General features: G+C 35.0%; 1 protein-coding gene across 2 annotated transcripts; it reads right to left on the bottom strand.

Annotated features, from left to right (window-relative positions):
* Positions 1–1,340: 1,340 nt before the first annotated feature.
* Positions 1,341–12,638, bottom strand: LOC115981743 (magnesium-chelatase subunit ChlD, chloroplastic). Of its 2 annotated transcripts, none has more exons than XM_031104084.1 (15): positions 12,216–12,638; positions 10,740–10,918; positions 10,127–10,211; positions 9,734–10,050; positions 9,525–9,648; positions 8,849–8,941; positions 7,681–7,776; positions 5,664–5,801; positions 5,299–5,499; positions 4,904–5,059; positions 4,559–4,666; positions 2,771–2,905; positions 2,192–2,353; positions 1,678–1,798; positions 1,341–1,601 (listed from the first exon to the last, which is right to left on the bottom strand). In XM_031104084.1, exons 1-15 carry the CDS (start codon positions 12,534–12,536, stop codon positions 1,516–1,518), a joined length of 2,322 nt encoding a protein of 773 aa, XP_030959944.1. In that variant the 5' UTR covers positions 12,537–12,638; the 3' UTR covers positions 1,341–1,515. The 2 variants fall into 2 exon arrangements, with proteins under 2 accessions (XP_030959944.1, XP_030959953.1); XM_031104093.1 differs by lacking the exon at positions 12,216–12,638 and adding an exon at positions 11,849–11,878.
* Between the last annotated feature and the right edge of the window lie 602 nt (positions 12,639–13,240).

The raw sequence follows: 13,240 nt of genomic DNA, 5'->3' as shown, positions 1-13,240 counted from the left end.
ATATCAAAGGTAGTGGGTCCAACTCGACAAGTGCACATGGGTCCCACAAATTTACCAAAATAACCACAATGACATTGAAATTCAAGTTTGAAGTTTTGGAAACTCAAAAAATTTGTTCCCGGTTTTCATTGCTCAAATTCAATTTTTTTAGTTTTGAGTGATGGAGCAACACTCAGAAAACTTTCCAAACAACCTCTTTTTTTTTTTTTTTTTTTTTGGTGAATCCCACATGTTTTGAATTATGGGTAATGAAACTGAGTTATATAACTCAATTCCACCCAATCCAAACACCCTCTTAAATTCTTATTTTTCTCGCTTGCAATTGTTTGAATATAGCCCTCGCGTTTCAATCATCTCCCATGCGCTTCATTTTTAAACGTAATTGCGGTGCAGAAAACAATAATTCACTTAGTATTTTTAACAATGTAGGCATTTTTTCACTTAAATTGGAGAGTAAAAGTTAATTTTTTTTAATTTTGCCTACTTAACTATCCTATTTAAATACTTTTTCTTTTTTCTTTTTTTTTCTTTTTTTTTTAAATTCTCTATTTTAGATAGATTGTTGGACTTGCATTTTAAGAGTTTACTCTCTTAAATAGAGAGAATTTTGGCTTTAGCTAAGCTGTTGGAGGTGTTCTAGCAAAATCTCAAAATTGTTGCTTCTTGAGAGAGAGAGAGTGAATGTCTTCCACAGACTACAGTTCACTTAGGTTTATAGCATTTGCTCACAGTACTAGTAGATCTGCCAAGGTCGGAGTCATGTAACAACTCAAGCCACAACTTGTGGGATTCATTGTCACTGATAACTTGAACTAGCACTGTGACTGCGTGCATGTAGCCAATAGAAAGAAGTATTTGTTTATCACTTTCACTTAAAGTGCCATTTTTCTCTTCAAATTACATTCAAAACCATACCATGTCATATTTGCAATTACCGTTAACTATGTCAATGGCCGGGCATTTTGTGGGCTTTTTTCCCCTATGAAAGTGTATATCAAATGAAAGCATCAAAAGACATAAGCATGTCTAATCTATGGGGCAATCTGATATTAACATTTTGATTAGAATTCTAATCAATCAGTAAGAATGTGAGCCTGGTAAGTAAGCTTTTGAATGATGCTCCTATTTGATTCTATATGTAAATGGTAAAGATTTTTGCTTCAAAAGAATAGAAATCAGGATCTTACCCCACTTCTAAATTCTTCACTAGAAATGGCACCGCACCACTTTTAGCAAAGCTGCCACTATCACTCAGAATGGCAAAGCTTTAATAGATTGCTCTGACAGGACCTCTTCCTTTTGGGGTCAGTGCTTGGACGAATAACATTTGGAATTTAACATAAAAAAGGAACAAGAAGAAAAATTTTATTTCGCTTTGTAATGACATACACTGATACATGTGGGATAGATTACACCATTATAAGGACAAAGAAGAAAAATAAATGTTTGGTAGTAAAATAAATCAGTTAAATTTTGTCAGATTTCAGAGGCCAAAGTAACACACTTTTTAATGGTTCATGAGCTTTTTAAGGCTGATAATGCTTCCTTGGTTGTAGCTGAGATAACGGCATCTGAAGCATTTGGCAAGTAATAATATTTTCCTGCAGAACCAGGATTTTGAATGAGTTTATGTTATCTTCACAGAATGAAGAACAATGAGTTTTCAAGTAAACCAACCTTGAGCGACTCTTGCAATTTCCTTGGCAAAACCAGTTGAAACAAACTTATTTTCTGTGTCAATGACAAGAAGAGACATCCCTGCTTTGTATATTTTCCCAGCCACTTCCAAAATCTCACCCTTTATTGAGCACGTAGAGATAATCGTTACCACTTAGGCCAAATTCATCACAAAATTCTTAGATTCAAATATGCAAAATTTGTAAGCACCTTACCTATTCTACACGAGATTTGCAAATGAAGCATTGGAAAGTTAATGGGTTTCACATGCAAGATTTACTTGATAGTTAGAATGATAAGGTTATTGCGGAAGCAGGGGACATTTGATATTAGCCTATTCTTTTGGATAATCAAATATTCTCTGCACAAGTTTTATGCAATCTCAGAATAGATGGACCATTATCAGACAATGATATGAAGTTTGACCAAAACAACCTTCCAAGTAAGCCATCTATCAGGTCCAACACTGTCATTACTAATGCCATGTGTCCAATTAAAGAATCAAAAAATTTACCTTCAACTCTTGTGATGAAGGTCTTGGGGCATCAGTAGCTGCAGCAGCTTCAGGGTCAGTGGATCTTTTCAGTGATATATTGGCTCTACCATCAGTTATTGCAACAATCATTATGCGGCCAACATCACCACTCTTCTCTGCATTCAGCCCAACCCTGACGGCCTAAGCAAAATTAAGGCAAACGAAAGGTCAGTTAACATTTAGGAACCATAGCTCTAATTACTGGGAGAGATTAGGGAATTGGAAATTATTCTGTGCAAAAAGTCAAGAAGCCAATGATAAAATTAAGTGAGAACTTAGAATTGGAGGTTCTTTTGCCATTAATTAGAGACAGAGAGAGGAAATATGTAAATAGAGTTGTGTGATAGAGAACAGGGACATGTCGGTCACTTTGGAATTACAAGGACAAAAATGGTTGAAGACAAAGGTGGAAGTCATTCACAATATTCAAGAAACAAGTTTCCTGATTTCCACTACAGAGATGCCTAACTAGAATTTACCATTATGGGGTAAAAAGAGGAACAAGATTGAAAAGTTTTTCAAGATGCCTTTAGTAAAAAAGATACCAAATTCACATACCATGGAAAGGCCATGAGCCAGGGGAGAACCTCCCCCACATGGAAGTCTCTCGAGACGTTTCCTTGCCATTGCAATTGATCTAGAAGGAGGCAGGAGAACTTCAGCAGAATCTCCACGGAAAGGGATGATAGACACCTATTTAAAATCATAAGTTGATACATCATAAAGGTTAATATCATGGAAATTCAAAGAATCTTATCATGTATCTTTTTATGGTTTACTAATTAGCTGAATGCTTAAGTACATAAATAAATTTTAGATGAAATAGTTGCAGGCAGGACATTGGCTTCAACAATATATTTAAATTTCCATTCTGTAATGATTACTCTAGAAAAGGGATTTACGGTAGTCATGGTATATACAGCTGTCGTTATAATATGTTTATAATAAAATGGTATGTAAAATGGGATGTATGTTGTATCCCTGGCTTTGACCATTCAAAATTACTTCCCCATCTTGTCCCATTTAAATATTCTATCATTCACTATACTGCTTTCCATGACTTGCATATACACTATGATGTATATATGCAAGAGCCCACTATTTGACTAGAAAGTTATTTTGCTTCACTCTTGTTTCCTTTCAATTTTATTTTCGGCATGAACTATGTCAATGAATTGAAATCACCATCCTAACCAATTTCTCTTTAGTTCAATGCTGTTGTAGAACAGTAGAAGCCTCGCATCATATTTTGTTGTGTGTGAAGGCACGCCCAACTTGACATCCTAGTGCCTTGAGCAATAACACAAGATTTATGAACCTAGCTTTTTGGCCTGTACCCACAGGAAGTTGTCACAAGAGGACATTCATTCTCTCTCTCAAGCAACACAACCCTGAACACCAAATCAATCAACCACCCCATGAGCCATTACCTCAACTCATTGCTCTCCGCATCCACTCTAGCTCCCACAGTTGAAGGCATACAATAATCTATGATGGTGCCACTCACTACCTGTGACTGTTTTGTGTTGTTCTTGAATTTCTACCAAGTGAAGAATGTGCCCACCTAGTTTTCAATTTTCACACAATGGTCTACATTTCCATACCTACTCCAAAGTCTCTATGCTTCTTAGCAACAACCATCTTTTGAATTGGTACCTCAGTAGCCCTTTGGATGGGTATTGGAGCAACATTACCTATTGATAAATCCTTTAGTCTGACATTATATACTTGGGATAAGTGTGCCCATATTTTGGTGACTCCCTAAACCAATACCAATCAAGTCCTTTGGAGACAACAAACATTGGTGATGCCAGTTATCACCATAACCAACAGAGACCAACACCAACTAATTGATGCCACATCCCATAAGCACTGTTCTATACTTGGGGATCCCACTCTTGAATGATATATACTGAGAACCTTCTCTTGAGAATACTTTATAATAAGCAAAGACTTTTAGAATTAAGTAAATAATTATTTCTATACTCGCTAGTAGCTGATCACTGATTTACAAATTCTTTAAAGTAATTTATTATTAGTGCAAAGCAATCACAACTTTAAAGTTTCCTTTTCTTCATAACTTTACGTCTGTGTTTAAATTTTTTGGAAAAAAGAAAAAGGGACTCCTATGCAGTATTTACATGTCAATTATTTCATAGTTTAAACTCTGTTCATCCCTTTACCAAATAAGGAAAATCTTATCAAGAAATTAGAGTCATAAAAAAATCTAGGTTTAAGTGTACAGAAAATTTTACTTTGAAAAAAAAAAAAAACAAAAACAAATGAGAAGCCTTTAATTTATGCAACCATCAAAGTTCATAAATTTTGTTTCCCATTTCAAGTCACCTGATCCCTGCTTGTATAACTTTCTGCAAGTAGCTTAAGTGCTGCACCTTTTGCATTCTGCATTCTATTCAGAGCCATGCTTCCACTTGCATCAACCAAAAATATAACCTGCCATAAATTTTTTTTAAAAATTCAACACAAAAAAAGATTATGAGTGTTCACAGTAGAAAATTTTAAATCAATCATCATTAATAGTTGAGACTATCTGTAAAGAAGGTCCAATATTCTGAAATTGAACCGGACTCTTTCAGTATGATATACTAATACCAAAAGTGATACAAAACAGTTTCAATTCTTTCAAAAATTGAAGGACAAACAAATGACACAAGACTACAGTTTTACTACCAATGCTCCTGCTTTTCGTGCCATTCTCTTTGCCCTCATATCAGTTTTCTCCACAAAAACTTTCCTATTGCTTTGAGTGTTCTTCTCCCTACGCAACTTCTGATATGGTGCAGCTGCTCTAAGGGTTGCATCAACGGCTAATCTCTTTACAGGGCCCTGTGAAAGAATAAGAAGCTTGTTAAGAAAAGATGGACGAGTAGAGGAAAATTTCATTGAAAAACACAATTTAAGATTTTTGAGACTCTACAAAGGACTGAAAATTGAATGCTTATTTTTGAAATTTCAAACACACAAATCGAGAATAGGTTGAAAATGGCATAAAAAGCAAAGAGTAGATGTTATGTCCCTGTCAGCAAAAAAAAAAAAAAAAAAAGTGTGTGGGAGGGAGCGCCTACCTTTGGGAGCATTGGCTTTATATATCGGCCTCTATCCTCGGAAAATATGACATTCTTTGCTCTCCCAGCCTTCCCCCGGCGTCTCTGTGCTTGTTGTGCAAAGAAGAGAAGTTTCTCATCCACTAAACCCCCTTCTGCATCAAAGATAAACTCTTCAGGTATTTGCTCCTGCTCCTGTTCATTTTCTTCTTCATTTTCATCCTGCTTATAAAGAGCTTCATGTTAAAAACAAACCTATACTTCACTTTCAAACAATTTTGGAATACAAGACAAGGGGAAAGAGATTGAATTTAGGAGTATGGTAAAGTTAACTTAGCAATAATCAGCCAAAAGAAAGGCAAACCCTAATTTTTTATTTAATAAACCTCTTGTTCATCCTCCTCATTCTGCTCCTGCTCAGATTCTTGATTTTGTGGAGGGGGTGGTGGGGGTGGAGGCTGCTGATTTTGCTGTTCTGGTGGATTCTCATTGATGATTGAACGAGGAAGAATGACCAATTCTACCTGTGTTAGATAATTATTAGAAAAGAAAGTTCGTGCATGTTACTATGATGCAGATATGAAAAATCGAAACTGTTATGCAGTTTACTTTAATGCAACTGATTTAAGGGAAATGCTTTAGGCCCTTGTTTGCCAGTCTCAAAATAGGATTCCAACTTTATTATTCCTTATGCCCTATCATGTTTCTTTTTCTTCATTCAGTAGATGCAACAAAATGACCAGAGGAAGACAGCTATTCTACAAAGAACAGAGACAAATTCATCTACCATTAACAGCAGTCTAGAGTAAAATACTATGCATAAAGAATTGCAAGGGAAACAAAGGTTGACATTGACGTGCCCAGATTGTAATATGGGTCTCACAAGAATTTAAAGCTCAGGTTTGAGCGTTTTACATTCAAATGATGATATCGATATGCAACATATGATTTCCATTTGTTCTAAATATTTGTTATTTTTTTGCCCATTTCAGCAAACTAACTAGCAGATTAGCAACAACACTAAAGCTATTATCTATCTTTCACGGCTCTCCAGAACTCACACTAGCCCTTTTTTCCCATGTTTTTTGTGAAGTACACAATCTTAGAAATTATACTTTATTTATTTATTTTAATTCCAAAATTCACCACTGAAGCTGGTTATAATTTTGAATGAAAAGCCAGTGATTAGGTCGTAGTAAGACTACCAATGTAGCCCCAGTATCTGGATAACTCATAAAAGAGATTGTTGTCTTTATTAGAGATAGTTTTAAAGTCTTCCAGCTAAAGGTATGTGTCCAAGTTACACCTGACGTTAACTGCAATTTGCAAAGGACTCAGCTTCGTAATGGCTCCAGAATTTGTTTTCGGCAAGCTTAGTGATAGAAAATGTATGGTGACCAGAATTTGGTTGTAGCACTAAAAATTCTGTACCAAATAAAAAAGGTTGAAATTGCTAAAAAAATTTACTTCTGTAATTCTTTAAATGGACCAAAATCATTAGTCAACACATCTCAGAATTTGCTCTAACGTTTTCCCTGCCTTGAATTGATGGAGAAATCCAAATTTATTTCATAACTTTTTAATCTTTCCATAGGCAAAGCCTATACTTAATCCTCTATTCCCAATATGAAGCCACTGTAAAATTCAGAATTAAGACCATTCAGAATCTTTTTTTTTTTCTTTCTCCAAAACTTTTAGGACCTTCCTGATGTCTGATATTATCATCATATCTCCCTATTGCATAAACCAGCTCTACATACTTAATATGGTTTTCCATCCCATCTATTCATGTACCACCAAAAATTAAGTCGTAGCAATTTATATCTTGGCTGACACAACTGCTGACCTACATTTTGATGTGTAAGTTGAGACAAAGTGGATGCTTAATGTTGCAGGCCAAAATAATTGACACTTGTATTGTCGCTTGTAGTAATAATAGCTCAAGATCTTAGCAAAGGAGTTTTGGTAGAGACTGAGCATAAGTGCATTAAAAAAGGCGTGCTTTGTTTTCTTTGATAAATAAAAAGTACAAGATATGTGCTAAAAACTTCATGATTTTTTTTTTTTTTTTTTTTTGAGAATAAAATAACTTTGTGATTTAATAAAACACAACTGGGCAAAGATTAATAGAGATTTCAATAACAAATGTCCGGTGCTACCATACATGATATATAGATGAAAAGAAAAACAGGAAGGCAGGAACTATCACGTTATATCATTTCCCAAAGAAAACAAACAAACAGAAAGGAAAAGAGTTTTAAGGCCACCACTCATCAAGGTTGAGAAATTACTATAGCACATATGTTCCAGAGAAAAAATCCAAAAAAATCCAAAGCCACTGGTGCATGCACATAACTTAAGATAGAAAATCATGTTTGTTATGTTTTCAGAAGAATACTTAACAGCTTTTTTCAGGTCGTCAACATTGACTTTTTCTCGTCCCTCTAGCGCAGCTAAGCACTTTGCAACACGGGCAGCATATAGCTCAGCTCTGTGTCCCTGTAATGAAAAAACACTCATTTAATAGATATGTAACTGTGGTCCAGATTACAGAATCAGTTCAGTATGCAAAAGCTTATATTCATGCACATCCATATATACGTATACATCTACACACGTGTAGACACCACATTTTGTACCCCTTATGACTCAACATGTGCATGCACACACACACACATACACATACACACAATGGTATCATGATTAAGAAGAGGTAAAAATGTGCTTTCTAAACAATGGTATTATGTTTTGTAGTAACCATTATAATCAGCACCCTTGAATGTTGAGACATATTTTTATAAATGTTTGCCAATGAGCTCTAGCTCAATTGGAAATTTTTTATTAAAAAAAAAAAAAAAAAAAACCTTTTTTCTACATATATATACATATGTGTGTGTGCATTTACTTTTAATCACTCTGACACCTTTAACTAAAACCAATGCCAATGTTTTACAAAACTTTTAAGTCAAAAGGCAGATGATCCATGTCTCCCACAACATCCATTGGTACATGAAATCCCCTGTTGTCAGTCCCTCCATTCAACATCTAATCCTGAACACTGCACACCATGGAATACCCCTAAGTATAGGAAAAAATGCTCACAATTTCCTCTATATTGCACTATGGAAAGCCAAACTACAATAGAATATTGTTAGAGTTGGATCTTTTTAGAAGAGTTGATTGATTGTTAGTACTTAGTAGTGAGATTTTGGGATAATGTGCAGTATGGATCTACTCTGCTATTTATGCAAAGACAAAACTAGTGCTACCATTGTCACCAAAAGACTAATGGCAGCACTATGAGCCCAAATGGTGCTACAAAAAAGAAGAAAATCAGCTTGGATTCAGGCATTATTTAATTTAATTGGGTATCGGTCATAGAGCTTAGTAAAACCAGCTTCCTCCTCAATATGGATGATCCTGAATGCAAGTCTTCTAGTCTATTAACAGCTCAAATTGAGCAGGATGCAAGATTGACATTTGGGCTTGACTTAATTTTATTTTGTCAAAGGAAGTGAATGAAAACCATGAAAAATTTACAAAAATTAAGAAAGGGTTTTACAGTCAGAACCTGACAACCACCTCGAAGGGCTTCCATTACAATGTACTTCAATTGTTCTCTGCTGATAGTAACATCCTTCAAATACTCTCTTGCCAAAATAATCTGCAATGTGTAAATAAGTACATAAATCAATTTGTTGTTTAATAAAAGAACTAGCCTATAAACTGTCAACATTATATATTCCATAACAACAAAAAATAAAACATCTAAAAAATAAAACATCTAATAAACATCAGGATAATAGAAAGCTTTGAAATTAAATTATATTCCTGCAAAAACTATGGGTAAATATGTTATGAACATTTATATAATTATATCAGAGTCATCAAATTGTTCAAGTAAACTAAGCACCATGGTTATCAGAAAATAAAGTTAAAAAACTTCTTTATTATATGTGAGAAAAACCTTCTCCTTGAACTGCTGATGTCCAAGTCCAATCAAAAAAGAGGAATTTGTCTTAGAGAGACATCAAAGCCATTTAACTATCCTTTTTTAATGTCCAAGTAATACCGAACAAGAATTTTATCATCCTTCCAACATAAATAAGTGATGATAAAATATAAGATAATTGTTCTGGAATCTGTACTATTTTTGCTTTTCCTTCCCACAACAAAACACCGTGTTCTTATGATGGTGATGGGCAGAACCCCTCCCTGTTCTCTGATTTATTTTATTGCATACTTGCCTGAGTTTTTGCCAAGTCTGTTTCTTCCTCAACCATTTTGAACACTTCATTACTACGCTCCTGAAATTGTGTTGCAATTCCAACAGCTGCAACACGATCTTCAAAACTCATTGGAAGATCTGCACTGCAGAAGAAGTGTATCATTAGTAGAAACGGAAGAGAATCAAGGATAGCTAACTTATTGAATAAGCTAATTACAAGGTTTGTACCTCAAATTAATTGCAATACGATCTAGCAAGTGCTCACGTACAGCACCCTCTTCTGGATTGTAAGTAGCAATAAGGAGTGGCTTGCATGGGTGCCTAAAGCTGATTCCCTCCCTTTCCACGATATTAACTCCTTCAGTTAATACATTAAGTAGCAAATTACTAATACCCTCATCCAACAGATTTATTTCATCAACATATAGAACACCTCTATGAGCTTCAGCAAGAAGGCCTGGCTGGAAAATAGTTGATCCTGTTTTCACAGATTCCTCAACATCAACAGATCCAATGAGTCTGTCTTCTGTGACTCCAAGTGGAATCTGTGTCACGAATCATCTAAGGCGATTAGGCAATGAATATAATCTAAATATGCATGCCTTCTCTCATGAAAAGTACCTGAACAAAAGGAGATCTGACTATTTGAGTCTTAACATTACCAGCAGAATCATATTCTACACGTTCACTTAGGCCATCTTCCCACCTTCAAAAAATTTCAACAGTCACTATTTTGAAAGGAATAAATGTTCATTACCATCATCACATCATATAGAAGAAAATAAACACAAGAAACATTATTAGGTCAAAATGTTATTTTTTTAAATAAGTCAAATAATTTTATTCAGAAAATAAACGAAAAAAGGTACATAATACATGTCCTAACCTGGTCCTGAAATTTACTTTTTGAAGTTCAAGCTATCTAAGAATTCTATAAAAAAAAAAATTAAATTAAAAAAAAAAAAAAAAAAAAAAAAAAAACCATGAGGGAATATTTCCTAAAACAAACTTCCAAATGTTATCATATTTAAATAAGTTTAACCTGAAGAATAATAGTATTTCAACATCTTATCTTAATGCCATGACTCTTTTTACAACTCTACTTGCTTCTCAACTGAAATATGACCACAGAAGTGCACATATTTTATAAAAACACTCTTCCATTTTCTTGATAATTGGGTCACTACAAAACTTTGTAGCTAAATGGGGAAGGCTAACAAATGTGTAACCTTACTCTTCCAGGCAGGCTGGATCTGCATTTGCTATTGAACCAACAACTACATCAATTGGTGGCAAAATTGCATGTAACCCACGTGCCATTACTGTCTTAGCTGTTCCTCGCTTTCCAGATATAGCAATGCCTCCAATCTCACGGTCAGTTGCTCCAAGCAAAAGAGCAGTTTTTATAGCATCCTGTAAAAATAATTAATTTCACAAAAGTCAAAAAACAATGTAACTATGTAAGTAACCAACAATAGTTTTTTTTTTTTTTTGGATCACAGGTTAACTGATTAAGAAAACCTGTACAGAAGTACCTAGCCAAGTACTTCCCAAACAGAAATGACTTGAAAATTTTTAAAGACATGCTGACATAAATTCCCAAACCTGTACAGAAGTATTTTACAATGCACAAAATAATCAGTGTTAGCCCATCCTCTCCAGATAAAGGCCACGTCTTCAATTGAAGCATGAATCCTATCCTTTAACATCTCTCTACTAATGTTATATTGTCATTTTTTTCTCTTTTACACATATTACCATCTTAGCGCCTATGTAATTTACAGTTAGATTACATTGAAGGCCTCATGCAACAACAACAACAACAACAACAAAGCCCTAGTCCTAAATGCCTCAAAATTATGTTTTTTCACTTAAAATTGTAACTTCATCAACCAACATTACCGCACATGCTAATAAAGCACATGAGGTATTCTCATCCTAATAGATCCAAAAGGATGAAGCTCAAAAGCCAAAGGCTAAATTAAATTTATCTGAAAGTAAAAAGCTTGTGTTTGCCCGCTAAAATCACAGTACTAGTTAGTAGTTACCAAACGACATAGGCAGCATATGATTAGTTACCAAACCACATAGACAGCAAATAAGCGCAGGAAAACGAAATGATACAAATCATAACATTATAACTGAGGTCGGCTTCAGATTTTCAATGTTAGCAATGAGTAATAGAAATAAATGCCTCTTGATAATATACACATATATCATATACACGCATGATATTTAGCATACATGGTTACAATTGAATTTGGTAATAAAATTACCAGTTTATGACTTTTTTTTTTTTTTGTTTTTTTAATAATTCGATAGTTGGGGGAGGGGGCATTGAACCTTGGATGGCTTCATGCTCTTGGCATTTCATAATTTGCAAATTACCATGTGGCACTTTGTTTTCTCATGTGGTGTAGTCAGAGAGAGTGTACCTTCAGTACCGTAAAAAGAACAAAATGTCAAACCCATTAACTAATCCAATGAAACATAACAAACTAACAAACCCCATTTCCAAAAGAGAAACTAAATAAAACCCACTTACAGTTCAACCACAAAAGACCAAAAAATGGAACCTTTACACAAAAAAAAAAAAAAAAAAAAAAAAAAAAAACCCATTAACCAATTCATTCACAAACACAAAATTAACAAACCCAAAACACCATTTTCAAAAGGCACAAACACATAGAGAGAAGAAAAAGGTTAGTACTTGGCCAACAACAGCAGCAAGAGGAAAGTAGACCCTTCCAGAAGGAGCAGGAGTATTGGAATCGGGCTTATCAGCAGTGAGTACAGCACCATTGCCAGAATCAACAGGTGCTTCTGCAAGCACAACGCGAGACCCAGGACTCCGAAGCCGTCTAATTGAGCTCAAAGAAAAAGAAGAAGAAGCAAAGGAGAAAGGAGAGAGAAGAAGAGGGCGTGATTTGAAACTGAATGAGACAACTACTGTAGAAGAAGAAGAAGAAGAAGAAGATTGAAGCTGAGAAATATATGTAGTAGGAGCTGAGTTTGAGACCCTTAATGCCATTGGAAATTTGGCAAATACAGTGAGAAACAGAGAGTGAGAGAGAGAGAGAGAGAGATAGAGAGCTGAGCTCCTTTCTTATCCGTTACTGTTTCTGAATTCAGTCTGTTATACGTTGTTCTGATTTCTTTGGATGGCCTGGCCACTGGTACTCTGTATGCACGCGCTGTTAACTGCGCGTGGACTCATTTTCGGTACTAAGCCACTAAAGTTCATGTTTGCGGGTCGGGTTTGGTCAGATTGCTTTGCTTGCCACCTCAATATTGGGTCTTACATTTTGACACTGGTCATTTGACTAGAAAGCCCTTACATTTTGACATATGGATCGGTTGAAATTGTCATCCTCCCCATTGATGGTGGCACATAGCAGAGATCTTGCCAATTATAGTGAGATCTTCATTTCATATGGAGAAGATTTGAACAATGAAGAGCAATGACATTCCCGAGAAGGACGACGATAGCAAGGAATGGCGTGTCAGTTGGAGTTCATTTTTTTTTTTTAGAGAGTAGAACCACCACTTAGATTGATATTACCTAACATTGATTGCCGCACTACTCGAATTGAGCGGTTTTTGTTTCGAATGACTTTGGATAAGGCGTTTTTGTTGGGTCAAGTATGACTTGGAGAATCCTAAATGTTTAATGTGTTATTAAAATCCTAATAATTTTTAATTCGATGAATGGTTTAAATTTTACCGTGCCATTAA

The sequence above is a fragment of the Quercus lobata genome, chromosome 1 (genome assembly GCF_001633185.2).
Source record: "Quercus lobata isolate SW786 chromosome 1, ValleyOak3.0 Primary Assembly, whole genome shotgun sequence".
NCBI lineage: Eukaryota > Viridiplantae > Streptophyta > Magnoliopsida > Fagales > Fagaceae > Quercus > Quercus lobata.
This window is presented reverse-complemented; position numbering and strand designations above follow the sequence as displayed.

Excerpts from the sequence above, each read along its gene's own strand:
- LOC115981743 (XM_031104084.1), bottom strand. The coding sequence starts at position 12,536 with ATGGCATTAAGGGTCTCAAACTCAGCTCCTACTACATATATTTCTCAG. Across the intron at positions 9,649-9,733 it reads CGTATTGCAATTAATTTGAG|TGCAGATCTTCCAATGAGTT; the intron begins GTACAAACCTTG and ends CTTCTTCTGCAG. Across the intron at positions 5,500-5,663 it reads ATGAGGAGGATGAACAAGAG|GATGAAAATGAAGAAGAAAA; the intron begins GTTTATTAAATA and ends CTTTATAAGCAG.